We start from the raw sequence: 16,160 nt of genomic DNA, 5'->3' as shown, positions 1-16,160 counted from the left end.
GAAACAACACCAATAAACCTCACAACATAGTGTTGATCGAAAGAAGCCACAGACCAGAAGAAAATATTTGCAAAACATTCATCTGATAAGGAATCTGTATCCAGATTACGTAAAGAACCCTTCCTTACACATCTCAGTAAATGGAAGCAACCCACTTTTGGGCAAAGTATGTGAACAAGTACTTCAAAAAAGAAGAGACAGGAATGGTGGTGACCCTATAAAAGACGTGGAAAGAATCTGAGAAGATGCCAAATGATGGCATAATTTTTTAACTTTCCCCAACCCATCACCTCCCATAAACACAGAGCAGCAAAAATTATAAGACCAAACACCCCACAGACAACATCTACAACACAAGTTGGTGAAGTATCCCCAAGAGTTCCCCAAAGTGAGACGGTGGGACAAACCACCCAAGGCCCATACCGTATGAGCGTCACCTTTATGGGAAGCCATGGGGCAGCTGATGGAAGGGGGGAACCCTGGAATCACCCATGATTACTCACTGAAAGCACAGGGGGCCGATATCCCACAGCAGCCAGACTGTCGCTGGGTTACCTTCAGCACTGAAAGGGGCTGAGCAGGGGCCCTGTGAACCCTCAAACCTCCCCTGTTGACACTCCCTTCTAGGACATGGCCCCGCTTAGAGGAGAACATCCTGGGAATAAAAATCCATACCAAGGAGAACAGGAATGTAAAGCGTAAAGGAAGGAGAAGGTCCAGACGAAAATGGGGCCTGGAACTGAGTCAGGACAGCTCACAAAGGGCAAGGGACAGCCTGTCCGACCAACTCCACCCCCTGCATCCCCTGCTTCCGTAGCCAAGGTTCAGGAAAATGAATTAGCAGCAGATGTATAGGAAAATCCCACTCATCAGTGCACAAACTCTCAGACAATGCCAAACACTGCTGGTCTGCAGGCTACGCTTCAAGTGGTCATCCCCGGGAGATCAAGTTTTTGTGTTCAGGGCCTCAGATTAGGAAATACTTTCTAGCAATGCCTAGTATGCAGCGGGACTCTACGGACATAAAAAAACTGGGTAGTCATGCGGTGTATGCTATAACTCTCATTGTCATTGCAATGGGAATCAAAATGGAACATTTATATGACGGCGTGGGACAGAGATCATGGATATGGCGTAGCATACTCAACTCGCAGTAAACTCTTGCCTTTTTCACCCCCCCCTTAGAAATCATCATGGAGATCTGGTGGGTCATCTGTCAGACGCCACTGCGGTGTGCTCAATGAGCCTGGCTTTATGGACTCAAGGGGTGAGTTATGGGAGTGAGGCTCTAAGAGCCCATAGAAGTGGCTGCTTTACTGAATGAAGGAATGGAAGGGAGAGTAAGCACACGTTATAACTATCGTTCCCATTATCTTGGAGCTGAAACGATCTAGAATCTCCAGCACGGTCTGAATTGTGCTGTGCTTTGAAATACTACAAATGCAATTCTAAGGGATGGTTTGTCAATACCACAAGCAATTAACGTGCCCCTCCTGGTTAACTCGGACAGCCTTTACATCAGGTGCGTGGTGCAGGCAGCTGGGCCTGGGGAGATAGAAGGAAGTGATTTGTCTTGGGAAAGGTTATGTGAAAAACTTGGATGACACTTTGTCTCCCTTTTGTTCCTTTTTTTTTTTTTTTAAAGATTTTATTTATTTTTTTAGAGAGCGGGCGAGAGAGAAACAGCATGAGAGGGGCGAGGGTCAGAGGGAGAAGCAGGCTCCCCGCTGAGCCGGGAGCCCGATGTGGGACTCCATCCCAGGACCCTGGGATCATGACCTGAGCCGAAGGCAGACGCTTAACCATCTGAGCCACCCAGGCGCCCTCCCTTTTGTTCCTGATGAGCATGCAACTTCTTGACCTCAGCTGCTACAGCCCATGGCTACAGAGAAGGACAAAGGATGGAAGCATTTTTATTGCACCGGTGAGCAGAGTCAAGAGATTTATGTAGTTTATCATCAGAGTGCATTACTCAGACAATATGCATACCCAGAGTGCCCCATATGAACTAGGTCAAAATTCCACTTTATCACTGATAGAACAAACACATCTGAATAGAGCTTGAAGTGTTAAAAAAAAAAAGGCACTTTCACTCTCAACCTCATTTCTTCATCTGTAAAATGGGTTTCACAGTACCGACTTCACAGTCCGTAATTGAGATGAAACACCTTCTATAGTACACGGTAGGCGTAGACATTTCCCTTACCCAATGGCAATGACTATTTTACACATGATTTTATAGGGAACCTAGTTAACACCAGGTACATTATCAAGTATCTTGTTACATTATGACTTTGTAACAGGAGATGGCTTTTCTCCAAAGACGAGACATGACAAATCCATGTTTGGGCAAATACTAACAAATGCATGGCTTTTTATCTACAGTGGTGCTTGTAACATCCTTAACAGCCAGAGCTTTTATTTTTATTTTTAAAATATTTTATTTTTATTTATTTGAGAGAGAGAGCATGAGCACAAGGAAGGGGCAGAGGGAGAGGGAGAAGAAGGAGCTCGACGTGGGACTCGATCCCAGAACCCTGGGATCATGACCTGAGCCGAAGGCAGACGCTTCACTGACTGAGCCACCCAGGCGTCCCCATAACCAGAATTTTTAGTCCTGTTAAAACAAACAAACAAACAAAAAACAGTTCTCTGAAGCTTATATAGGGCCCACAGGCTGGAGGGAAGTCTGGCTAGGCTTCTATTTTTTCAAGAGTGAGACTGAGAACAGCTAGACTTGAAAAGAAAGTACTACTTAATCTCCCTCCAGCTGGTGACTGAGGCAAAAATCAGCACCACCCGTCTGAAAGAGTTCCGCAGCGCGGGCTGCTTCTCTCCATTTCCTGCATGACAAAGACCTGAAGACCTGCGAGCCGGCTCTTGCAAGATCCCAGCTGCTTCTGGTTCCCTATCCGTGCCTGGGAGTTTTGTGGCCTGGTTCTCTCTCAGCAAGGAAAAGGCAGGGGATGGTTTCTCATTCATTCCTTCAATCCTCTGCCCCTAAACGCTCAATCTCTCCTCAGTCATCAGCAGGGCAGTAGCGAGAAAAGCTGTGAAGCCCAATTGCTTTTTTACCCACCGAGGACAGAACTCAGGGTGGGTTAAGGAGACTACAGAACAGTCAAGCTAGAAAACCGGGCTCTCCTCCTCATCTCCCCAACACAAAGAGCGACAGCAAGTTTCAGGGAGAAATGCCGCAGACGGGAAGAGCACCCTCTTGTCCCACACCGAGACTAGGGTTCGCACCTCCTCAGGAAGGCAAGGGCAAGGACAGAAATTGTAAGGAAAAGAGACTAATGCTGGTCTCTCAGGAGAAGAGCAAAAACTAGTGTCCTTCCTATCACCAAGGAAGAACGCTTCTGAACAATTACATAGAACTGCCTCATCTGGATGTATCCAAAGACATATTTCACCAGTATATAGTTGTATAATTTATATCGAAACTGGAGTTTTGTTTTACAGAGTATTTGTTGAAAAAGTTTCCCAAAGCACCCATATTGTTCATGTTTGGTCCAAAGACAATCAGAACCAAGTTTGGCAGGATGAACTCTAATGAAAAAAGCAGAGATCATCTACAGATTTTCATCCCAGCTTAATTTTTCCGTATTAGCTATTTCAGAAATCATGTACAATACTCTAACAGCATTTTCTCGTTATACTAGGAGTGTTATTTAGTTTAGAAGGCCATCATTTTAATGAACAAATATTTGTTCTCCCAGTTCATCAAACAAAAGGGTGTACATGAATGGCTTGGGTCTAAATAATGGCTTAGAATCTGGGCATAGTACATGGAAGTTGCTGAATTGAGACCAGTTTTAGAATAAAAATGAAGAATCCTTCTATCTTAAAATGTATTACTTCAGTAATGACAGGGTTTTTTTTTGTTTTTGTGTTTGTTTGTTTTTTAGGTAAACTCTATGCCCAACATGGGACTAGAACTCACGATCCCGAGATCAGGAGTCACACGTTCCATGGACTGAGCCAGCCAGGCGGCCCAAACTGTTAAAGCTCTAAAGGTTAACCTCTTCCCAGGTTGCCAGATAGGAAGCTCAAACTACAAGTCTTTTAACCAGAAGAACATGACATGGCGGGGGGGGCGGGGGGGGTGCTTGTGGAATTTCCTCAAAAATACCAACTACACACACACACACAATAAAAACAGCTTAACAGATTGATGTGAAGGTGCTTAAGAGTGGACTCGGCTTTGAGGTGAGTGGAAGGAAATGCTAAGGGAGTGAGAGACAATTACCAGGAGAAAACACAGTAATGCTGGGAAGTAAGTTCAGGACAGCTAAATACAGGCAAATTGTATGGTAATGCGAATATTTATTTTCATCTTCCATTTGGCAGAAGACAGTCCGAATTCCAAGGATCACTAATGAACACCACATGAAATACCCATCTTAGAGAAATATGTTCTGGTTTGGTTGTACGTGACTCCCAAGTATTTAAGGGCATGTATCAGTTCTGTGGTTTACAAAAGGAAAGCAATCTAATAAAGATATAAAAGTTGATTATGCCTGGAAAAAAAACCCAGCTCTTTTTTCTTTACAAGTGGAGTTTTGCTTTCAGTGTTAAAATTATGATCAAGACTATATACAAAATTAGTATCAAGTGAATGATTATGTACTGGAGAGCAGAAACTTCAAAATGAGAACATGACTATAAAAAAGTGAGTACAATGCACTGCACACATCAAATTGTAGATTAGACAGAAAAATGGCTAATGTCGATAGGCTGTTTATTAAGTGATGAAAATGTCAGAACCAATAGTCATTTAAGTTTGGCTTAACTGAGTGATTTGGTCACCTAGTCTGAATGAACTCTTGTTAGCCAAAGATGATTTTTTGATGTTTAACTTTTTATATATCCTATCCTAGAGAAGACCTCTAGTTTTTATCATGAAATTCTTCAGTTTCAGGCATATCCTAAATGGGAATAATAGCACCCGAATAATAACACAATCTCTGTAGTATAGCAAAAATGGACCACACTTGCCCTCCATCCTGAAATACTATCAAGATGATTATATGGTCCTATTTTAACAATAAAATTAAATACTTCCTATAAAACTTTCATAGTCTAGGAGAAGTTTGTGAATCAAAAATTATTCAGTCAATGTGTCAGACACCAAGTAAATTTGTTTTAAGGTCTTCTGAGATAACCCCCTTGAAAGAACAAGGTTCATTCAATTTTATACACCTATAGACTGAGTCTAATGTTCATAAAAAGTATTCAACAAGTATTGACGAACTGACAATATTAATCTGTGACAAATAATCTGGATCAAGAAAAGTCCTGAAAAGAAAACACAGCAGTTAAAATAAATCACTCATTCAAGAATAATAAGATATTCAAGAATGGTTATTTTACAGAAAATTTAAAAATCCCCACAATACTGCAAGTTTCCAGAGTCAAGCATGCAATGGAATGGTGAATACTGAATTTTATGTCAGTGGTTACCTCGAGGCACAGAACACAAAAAAGACCTCAACTGTTCTTACTTGGATCTAAGTCACACGTTACAATGTTATTCTGATGAAACAGAATGATGCACATGAATGCTTGTTATATCATTCTCTTCTTCTCCGGCCATTTACAAATTAAAAAGAAAAAGAAAAAGTAAGATAACAACAGCCCGTTGCAGGAACGATCAGCAGTGTATGGGTGCATCAGCAGTATGTCCCAGCTAATGACCTATTTTATGGACGCAATTCATTTGAAGGTCAATGATCAACAGATGAGGTATGCATCTTTTATAATTTCAAAATGTAGTTGTGAGATTTCTTATTTAGATTTTTAATAAAATGTACTTCCATTTTTCTTAAAGAAGTGGAAATTTACTTGAGGAAATTTCTAATGGAAGAAAATTGCCTTGTGGTGCCTGATTTTGTCAAAGCTGCTCAAAGTTCCAACCTTTCACCATCAATTACTGATGGTGTATCAACACAGCAGAAAAGACCTGAGAGTAAAGTCACAAGAATTCTGTTTATTATTATAGCAAACACTTTCACGGCATTTGACAAAACTCAGAAGTATCTCTTTGAAATGGGTTCAGATCTGTGAAACTAAGCTATCAGGATAAAGTCTTTACTTAGGGGGAAAAAAAAAAAAAGAAGAATGGAAAAGCAATAACCAAAAGATACATTTCACATAATAGCAAAATATAAAAATAGAAGCAAAGTGATAGAATGGAAAAAACTGCGAAGCAATGGGTTTAAGAAACTCTGATTCTATCTGTCTTCCTTGTTGCTAATGGTCCTCTTTGTCCTTGCACTGTTATAAATGTAAAACAGGTAGGATAATAATTTAGGAAAGGCCTTGCAAGATCTACTAGGAGGTTAAAAGGAATTATTGAAAAAGTGTTCAAATACTTTATAAATACTATTAACAAAAATATCTATTTTATTATACTTTTTGTCTTCCTTCAGTGAAGGTGTCCTTTGAAAATCGCACTCTGTTTCTTAATACTGTTTCAAATTCTTAACTAGAGAGAGGTCAGCTTTCTTCCAGAGCAACAGTCCCGGGCCCCACACTATTTCTGATGAAGACCGACGATACCAGAACTGCCACCTGAGGGAAAGACGGAGAAAGGCATCACAACTGGAAGTTCCTACGCTTAGTCCCGTCAAGTTAATGATCATCCAAATGACATACGTTGTGAGTCCAGCACTTTCAAGTATCATTTTGAAATCATATTCTATCTCAGTGTGAGACTTCTTAAATAAATAGGATCTTAATTTCTGTAAATGTTTGCAGTACCAGCTACTTCTTTAAGTAGAATTTTTTCTCCTAAGAGAGCTGCTCCAGTGAAGAATAGTGTCTTAACACATCCATGTCCGGATTCAAAAAGAAATTCAACATTTTTCTGTGAAAAGACAGAAATACTCAAGTATTGTGAAAGCTTTCTGTAACCGTGGATTGCCCACCTATTCCAAGCATGTAATCACTCCCTATGAATCACTCCCCGATGAATGAAAAACGTTCTCCAGTTACTCATAGCTCATCAGACGTGTTGTTCACCTTTGGTAATTGGCACTCTTCACTGGTATGACAGTTCTTAAGGATGTCCTTGTAGTGGTGCTTTAGATCCTCGTACAAGGAGGCAGTTTCTTGTGAGTGAGCCAATGGTAACACCTTCTCATTCAACAGCATCTGCACTCGGAATTCCTCCTTGGGAGTCTTAGCATTTTTACAGTGGTAAAGCACGAATATTAGGTTCGAGGCATAGGGCACAATGTGGCCACTTCGGAATTTGCGATGCAATTGTTCCTTGTAATTGTAAGCTGTTAGGGGCTCCTTATCTTTGAAGTAGCCCATGAGAGAGAGCAGTGGAAGAAGGGTCTCTGCGTGACCAAACTGAAGGATGACTGGAGAGGAAATGGGCTGAGACCTTAAAAAACAAATGGAGAAAAAATATGTATATAGATCCATGTCACGGAAGATAGTATCTACGGTAGTGAGCAGCTCTGTACAATGTTCTCATCTTTTTTAATCTTTATATACGCAACTCAACAATATGGCTAAAATTCTCCGTGGCAAAGAACTGAACTGTTTATACTCAAAGTTAAGTCCCAAATTCAGGATCACTGTGGTGGTACTGCAAATCCACCTAAAACACTGCACACTTGCTATTCTTTAAGTTCACAGAGAGAAGAGAGTTTTTACTAGGAGGTTAAAGAACTTGAAGCAGATATGTATTTCAAAATTGTATTGCTTTTCCATGAACGAAACTGAGCAAACAGGCAATATCAATTATTCCAGGGAGGTCTTCTGAATGAACTTCAAATGCTATTTTATCTGTATCTAGGAAATAAGGACAAGCAATATTCAGTAAATTTCCTGGTTAAGACCAGTAAATTTCCTGGTTAGAACCTAGTTAGAACCAAGGTAATTCATATAATCCTTCAATGTTTTACGAGACCTGACTTGGGCACTGAATTTGGAAGAGAGCCACAAAACGGGAGGGATGCAACCTATTCTAGCTGATTTTACTGTGTTTGTGGTTGAGAGCAGAGTTTACACAACACCGGAAGTACAACAGCTCTCAACACTACAAGCCAAGTCACCTTTCTTTAATTGCAAGTTTTCTATGTCTTTTTTTTTTTTTTTGGTAAAGGCTTTTTTAAAATAAGCAGCAGCAAATGACTGCTTAGTCTTTCCCCAACTTTAAGAGGAAGAATATGACTTTGTTCTTAAACATAATTTATAAATCTATTCAAATACAAGTAACCGTCTGACTTCTTGCTGCCACCCCATACATGAGACTAACCAAGCTAGTGCTGGGTTTTCTGGGAGGACAGCAGAAAAGACAGACGGAACTAGAGAGCAGGTCCAAAGCCCGAGGGAAACATTTACAAAAAACTGTACGGAAAAGTTTTCTCAGTGAATCACCAAGAGCCTCAAGACCTGAATATTAGTATCGGTGTCCATGTGGAAGAACGCAGAGGGAAGCCACACAGCACGCTGAGAGATCTAATATTCATTTGGTGAGTGCAAAAGAGGACTAGCACAGGCCTCTCCTGTGGCTGCAGAAATCTAGCCCCTGTGAACTCTCACAACAGCCACTCCAAGGCCCCATTCCAGGACAGAAGCCACAGACACGAGAAACTGCTGGGAGCGGGCTCAACACTGAGCTGGACGGGGACAGTAAAGACCAAGGGAAAAGCAGGTTGGCATAAAAATAAGGGGAGGGGACCAGAGTCAGAAAATGTCAGAAAGGAACCCAGCAGACCTTTGAACAGCACACACACACAACACCAGAAAGAGAGGTCCATGAGGTTAGAAAACAATCTGACATGAGGCTTCTTCTAAATATTCAGGGAAACCAAATTCACATTAAAATGAGCAACAGAAAAGTAAACAGAAGAATAGGGAGCAGAAAAACATCCCTATAAAAAATAAAAATATAGAGTACTAGAAATACATGCTCAAAAAATACAAAGAAGCTGTACCATACTATTATACAATCATCCACTATTCTGAGATTAATATTCTCTAAAAGGGAAATTTTAAAGCCATTCATCAACAGGTGACTGTAAACCCCTCTTCTTAACTGATGTATCTTAACTAGGTCATTTAAAGTATCTAAAATCTGTACTTTGGGCGCCCGGGTGGCTCAGTCGTTAAGTGTCTGCCTCCAGCTCAGGTAGTGACCCCAGGGTCCTGGGATCGAGCCCCACATCGGGCTCCCTGCCCGGCGGGAAGCCTGCTTCTCCCTCTCCCACTCCCCCCTGCTTGTGTTCCCTCTCTCGCTGTGTCTCTCTCTGTCAAATAAATAAATAAAATCTTTAAAAATAAATAAATAAATAAATAAAACCTCTATTTCCTAGAAGCATCCCCTTAGGCCCAAAGTTACAAAGCAGTATCATTCAGAACACAATTATATTTGGTTTGACCTGCATAACTATTTTTAAATTTTGCAGTATTTGTCAGTATACAAAGATAGGGTGATTTCAGATTTTTTTTTTTTTTTTAAAGATTTTACTTATTTATTTGAGACAGAGAGAATGAGAGAGAGCACATGAGAGGGGGGAGGGTCAGAGGCAGAAGCAGACTCCCTGCCGAGCAGGGAGCCCGATGCGGGACTCGATCCCGGGACTCCAGGACCATGACCTGAGCCGAAGGCAGTCGCTTAACCAACTGAGCCACCCAGGCGCCCTGATTTCAGATTCTTAAAAATCCAGATTTTTCGCTCCTCCTGAGACCCTGAAAGATCTGACAACATATACTCCCAATAAAGCAATAACCAGCTGAACAGGAATAAGGGTTACTCCAGAGACGACATACAGCACACTGTCTAACCAAGAGTGGACTCATTTGTTACTTGCCTTGCCTTTATGCATTTGAGTATATGCAAGTCAAAGCTAACAACACCACTGTCATAGTGTAAATATAATGGAATTTAACAGTAATAACAAATTAAAGAAAGTAAGTAATGTAAAAATACAGTTGACCCTTGAACAATGAGGGGGTTAGGGACGCCAACCCTCTGTGCAGCAAAAATCTGTGTATAAAAAGTAGGCTCCATGCCCAATGTGGGGCTCGAACTCATGACCCTGATCGCACCGTCTACGGACTAGGCCAGCTAGGCGCCCCCCGTGTAGAACATTCTGACTCCCCCAAAACTTAACTACTGATAGCCTGCTGTTGACTAAAAGCCTTACTGATAACATAAACAGTTGATGGACACATATTTTGTATGTTTTATATATTATATACTGAATTCTTACAATAAAGAGAAAAGAAAATGTTATTTAAAAAAATCATAAGAAAGGAAATACATACACAGTACTGTGAATTTATTAAAAAAAAATGCACATGTAAATGAACCCACAGTTAAAACTTGTGTTGTTTGAGGGTCAACTGTACTGGTTTACATTTTAAGTCCTCCCACCAGAGGAAGCAAGCCCAAAGCCAGGCACAACCCTCAGCCTAATGCTCCATTACTGCGTCTACGAGATCCATCAGGATGGGCAAGAGGTCAGGAAGGGCAGCAGCAACACCCCCGTGGTCTCACAGAAAGACCCAACTGACAGAGGAACTCCAACAAACTGGGAACAGGATGTAAGACAATATACAATACGAAATAGTCTAGTTTCAACAAGTTACATCAAAATGATTAATGAACTACTTTACGTTTTTTTTCTAGCGAGTCTTCAAAATGTAGTGTGTACTTCACACTTACAGCACATCTCCATTCAGACCAGCCCCCTTTTCAAGTGCTGAATAAACCACATGGGGCTGGTGGTACTGTGTCAACAGTGCAGGACAGACAGTGGTGTAGACAGCCAGACATACTTAGACTCAACAGTCAATCAAACAGAGAGAAAAGACCAAAAAAAGTTACAAGACAACAAACACACATATAAGAAAAATGTACATTGGGGGAAAGGGAAGAAACCAACAAGGCTATGTACAAATCATGAGAGAAGTTCTAGTAATTACATCCGAGCTACTGAAGAAAATTTAATTACGTTGTGACCCAAATTTAAGTTTTAAACCTGAAGGTTCTTTAGGTTTATATATAAAAAGCAATAAATTTTATTTTCCCTTTTGACTTGCTTTATTGTTAAAATCAGCTATTTTTGAGAAGAAAGTTGAGGAAAACTATGCTTTAAAATTACTTAATAGTAGTTTTATGGGAAATCAAGTAAGTTTATATATTAATTCACATAGAGAGCTATATCAGCAAAAATAAATGTCTTCTGCCATTTGATATTATCTAAATTTTAAAAAAATTTATTTTACGTTTATCACAGGATTATTTACAATAGACAAGATATGGAAGCAGCCCAAGTGTCCATCGACAGATGAATGGATAAAGATGTGTTATGTACATGTGATGTATACATACAATGGAATATTATTCAGCCATAAAAAAGGACGAGATCTGGCCATCTGTGGCAACAGGGATGGACCTAGAGTGTATTATGCTAAGTGAAATAAATCAGACAAAGACAGATACTGTATGATTTCACTCATATGTGAAATTTAAGAAACAAATGAACAAACAGAAAAAAAAAAGATAAAAACACAGACTCCTGAATACTGAGACAAACTGGTAGTTAGTTGCCAGAGGGGAGGTGGCTGGGGATTATAGATGGGACAGATAAAGTGGATCAGGAGGTACAAACTTCCAGTTACAAAATAAATAAGCCATGGAGATAAAAAATACCACATTAGGAATATAGTCAATAAGATAGTAATAATGTTGTTTGGTGACAGATGGTGATTACACTTATCATGGTGAGCACTGAGTAATGTATAAAATTGTTGAATTAATATGTTGTACACCTGAAACTAATATAACACTGCATGTTAATACTTCAATAAGTAATTTTTAATTTTAGAATTCTAGGCAAATAGTAAGAAAAAGTCTAATCTTTAAATAAATGCTAGGACTACTATCTTCCTATACAGATCAATCTTTATTACAGAAGCTGGCAACACAAAAAATTATATTCTTAAAGGTCTGGTTAAATTCCCCAATATAATAATAATAGCTTAAGACAAGGATAACTACAGATTATGGGGTGAAAACTAATGTTACCTTCCCCAAAACAGTTCACTAATTTGCTTAGAAATCCAAAAGTGCCTGTAGAAAATAATGAACTTACAAGTATTTGTAGGTTGGATTTTCTGCAATAATCAGATAAAAATATTTTAGGTTTATGAGCTAACACCCAGTACAAAGGAGAAATGAGCACAGTCTCCCTGGTGATCATTTCTGTCTATGCTTCCCCTCTGTGCCTTGCACACACAGCAGGTGCTCTTACAACTTCAGAGGAAGCAGCTGCCTGGTACTGCCCGTGTTCACACAGCAGGGCCTCACACAAAACAGATGCACCCAACTCTCCAAAACAGAACAAAGAGGAGCAAAGATCCATTTGGTTATCTTGTTTAGATGCCAAAGGTCGAATCATTCCCTGCCAAGTGCCAGGTACCATGCTGGTTTGTTTTGTTTTTGGAAGGGTGGTAAGGTGAAAGAAAAAAACAAAAAAACAAATAAAAGCTATTCCTGGGTCTTGCAGACTAGCACTTGTGTAAGTGTTAGGGGCACCCATGGACGGCGAGCAGGAGAGCAAGCCCTCCTGTCCCGGGAGGAACTTGCCACGCTCTGCGGAGGAAGAGGGGTCTGGAGCAGGGTGACAAATGCATTCCCAGGAAGTCTTACAGTGCAAACGCGGCCCACTGTGGCTCCAGGGAAGTGTTATGGTCGCTTTATCCTAGGACTTGGATGTTACCATCCCCTGTTCACAGATGAAAACACTGAGGCTAAACTTACTTACCTAAGCTATTTCTGAACTACCAATTAAAGTCACTACAAAAACACCCATTCACTAATTTGCTTCATCCACACTTGAAAAAAAGGATCCCTTCGTAGAGTATATGTAAATCAATCATAAATGTGTGTGCACAAATCTTTATTGGGCATACAGTAAGAAGACACTTGATTGGTTTGGTTTATGGCTTTTTGGAAATGTCCAGAAAGTAGACTATTAAAAATCTGGCTTAGAGAAATTTTATCTTGTAAAGAAAAAGCTTATAAAATAGATAAGAATACTTTATATTTTATAAAATATGCTACCGGGCGCCTGGGTGGCTCAGTTGGTTAAGTGACTGCCTTCGGCTCAGGTCATGATCCTGGAGTCTCTGGATCGAGTCCCGCATTGGGCTCCCTGCTCGGCAGGGAGTCTGCTTCTCCCTCTGACCCTCCCCCCTCTCATGTGCTCTCTCTCTCTCATTCTCTCTGTCTCAAATAAATAAATAAAATCTTTAAAAAAAAAAAAATGCTACCAACATGAACATAAAGTTGAAACCCTAAAGTTGCCAAAAAAAAAAAAAAACCTCTAAGCACTTTCATGGTCCATACAATTTAAAAAATCTTTCTTCTTAATTTTTGCATTTCAAAAAGAAAATTCAGTGCTCACTAGATGTCTCGGTTGGGTTAAGGGTAAAAAGAATTTAGCACACTCTTAAGAGATCTAAAAGAATGCTGAGTATTTTTTGCACTAATTAAATTATAGCTCACAATATAAACCATAACTTTTTCTTCACTACTTTATTTTTCCTAGCCAAACTCAATTTAGTAATCCTTAATGGTTCCGGTGTTAAAACTAAATATAATAAAGCAGTTTTCTTCAAGGCCCCCCAAGAAAGTAGCAGTAAAAAATCTAACTCATAATTACGAAGTATAAAATTCAAAAGCACTTAGCCAATACTTTTTCAGCCTTTTTTACTCTATAGTTCAAGTCAGGGATCCACTAAGAGCTACGAATGTCAGAATGCTTTTCTCATAAACAATGACTAAGCAATACGTAAAGTGATTTTTACTTTACTGTTTGAAACTCTACCAAAATATCAAAATCTGGATATACGTGTGTGTGTGTGTGTGTGTGTGTGTATAAAAACTAACTAGAACTTTACCGTTTCTAGTCAGTAAGGAGCTTAGAAACTGCCACTTCACAGTAACAAAGAACTGAACACACTGAAAAATCAACAAGTCTTCTTAGATCCATCAGAGAAGTTCACAAGGCCAAGTGTTGCTCCCCGGACAGGAGAGACAGACAGGTGGGTGCAGAGCATCACCATGTACAAGAACAGAAACTTCCAGGGAAACCAGGGTGGGGTAGGAAAACCTAAACTGTAACTGACAAATTGCTACAGGCTCAGTGTGGACAGGTCGGAGTTAAAAACTCCAAGGGACCGCAGGGAGCACCCACACTCAGTGAGTTTACCTCCAGGAACCATCTGAAAGATGCCAGAATTTTCTGGTTCTCTTAACAAGGCCTGCTCTCAGGAGAAACTGTTTTTGCAGAGCCTAACCTGCCTCAGGGAAGGGAAGTACCCAGCTCTAGCCACCTCCGACCATCCTGTGCCACCGGAGGAGGGGGAAAGACTACTGGGAAGCACAGATGCAGTTCACGAGCCTTATCACAAGACTCCGAATGCGCCCTCCCCCCACACACCCCACCACTACATTACTAACCGCTGTTTACCACAGTTCTTTTTACGCAGTACATCATGTCCACTTTAAACAAAAATTGACAAGGCATACTAAAAGGCAAAAAAAAATCACTGCTTAAGGAGACTGAAAAAGTATCAGAGCCAGAATCAGATAGGTGGAATTACCAGGCCAGGAATTTTGTAAAACTATATGATTAATATGTAAGGGCTTTAAAAGAAAAGCTCAATAACATGCAAAAATAGATGGCTAAGTTAAACAGAGAGGTGGAAATTCTAAGAAAGAATAATAAAAGCACTAGATATTAAAAACATGGTACGGAAGTGAGGAATGTGTTTGTAACCTGGACACAGCTCAAGAAAGAATCTCTGAGCTTGAGCATATAACAAAAGAAACTTCTAAACTGAAAAGCACAGAGAATAAAGACTGAAAAAAATACAATATCCAAGAACTGTGGGACAGAATATCTAAGAACTGTGGGACAATTAAAAAAGGTTTGATTAGCATGTGTAATGGGAATACCAGAAGAAGGGAGAGACGGAAAACAAAGCAATCTTTAAAGCAATAATGAATCAGAACTTCCCCAAATTAATGTTAGATCCTAAAACACAGATCCAGGAATCTCAAACACCAAGCAAATAAATTCCAAAACAAAACAAAACGAACAACCCTCCCCATACCTAGGCATACCATATTCAAAATTCACAAAATCAGGGCCACCTGGGTGGCTCAGTTGGTTAAGCAACTGCCTTCGGCTCAGGTCATGATCCTGGAGTCCCTGGATCGAGTCCCGCATTGGGCTCCCTGCTCGGCAGGGAGTCTGCTTCTCCCTCTGACCCTCCCGACCCTCCCCCAAATCATGCTCTCTCTCTCTCTCAAATAAATAAATAAAATCTTAAAAAAAAAAAAAAATTCATAAAATCAAAGACAAAGAAAAAAATCTTGAAAGAAGCAATGCAAGCAAGGTGGTGAAGTAAAATATTTGTGTTGAGAGAAAAAAACCCACCAACCTAGAATTTTATGCCATGCAAAATTATCCTTCAGAAGTGACAAACAAAAATTGAGGGAATTTGTTGCCAGTGGACATGCCTCACAAGAAATGTTAAAAGAAGTTCTTCAGAGAGAAGGAAAATGTTATAGGTCAGAAATTCAAAGCTACATAAAGAAAGAACACTGGAGATGAGTAAGTGAAGGTAAAACAAAAATATTTACATTTTTTACTCTTAACTGACCCAACAGATAACATTTTGTTCAAAATAATAGCAATAAGGCACTTGATTATGTATGCATGGACACGTGCATGCACACACACACACTATGTATGTTTCTGTGTAAGTAAAATGAATGACAGCAATGATACAGGGACAGGAAGGAAGAATTAGGAATATTTTGTTATTATAAGGTACTTGCTTATTTGAAAATAGACTTAAGTTAGTTGTAAAGGCATATTGCAAATTCTAGGGTGAAAACACAACTTATCAAAAATTTATGGGATGCAGTGAAAGCAGTGCTTATAGGGAATTTTATAGCATCTAATATATATATTAGAAAAGAAGAAAGATGGGGCGCCGGGGTGGCTCAGTTGGTTAAGTGACTGCCTTCGGCTCAGGTCATGATCCTGGAGTCCCGGGATCGAGTCCCACATCAGGCTCCCTGCTCAGCGGGGGGTCTGCTTCTCCCTCTGACCCTCTTC

The 16,160-nt window shown here is 40.0% G+C and overlaps 1 protein-coding gene across 9 annotated transcripts in view; it reads right to left on the bottom strand.

Annotated features, from left to right (window-relative positions):
• Positions 1 to 16,160, bottom strand: part of MINPP1 (multiple inositol-polyphosphate phosphatase 1) — a 126,942-nt gene that overhangs the window by 71,700 nt on the left and 39,082 nt on the right. The window contains exons 5-6 of one of the 9 annotated variants that reach the window (XR_010412399.1): positions 6,658 to 7,393; positions 1,898 to 6,573 (exon numbers count right to left, since the gene is read on the bottom strand). The exons of 4 other annotated variants lie outside the window; for them this stretch is intronic. Coding sequence is in view for 3 of the 5 variants with exons in the window: in XM_045877723.3 (XP_045733679.1) it covers positions 6,499 to 6,573; positions 7,024 to 7,393 (445 nt within the window). In the remaining 2 variants the exon portion in view is untranslated. 4 more of the 9 variants (XR_010412400.1, XM_045877723.3, XM_045877729.3 and 1 more) reach the window with 4 other exon arrangements.

The sequence above is a fragment of the Mirounga angustirostris genome, unplaced genomic scaffold, assembly GCF_029215605.1.
Source record: "Mirounga angustirostris isolate CCGP_5_RB_7025 unplaced genomic scaffold, mMirAng1.0.hap1 SCAF_6, whole genome shotgun sequence".
Taxonomy (NCBI): domain Eukaryota; kingdom Metazoa; phylum Chordata; class Mammalia; order Carnivora; family Phocidae; genus Mirounga; species Mirounga angustirostris.
This window is presented reverse-complemented; position numbering and strand designations above follow the sequence as displayed.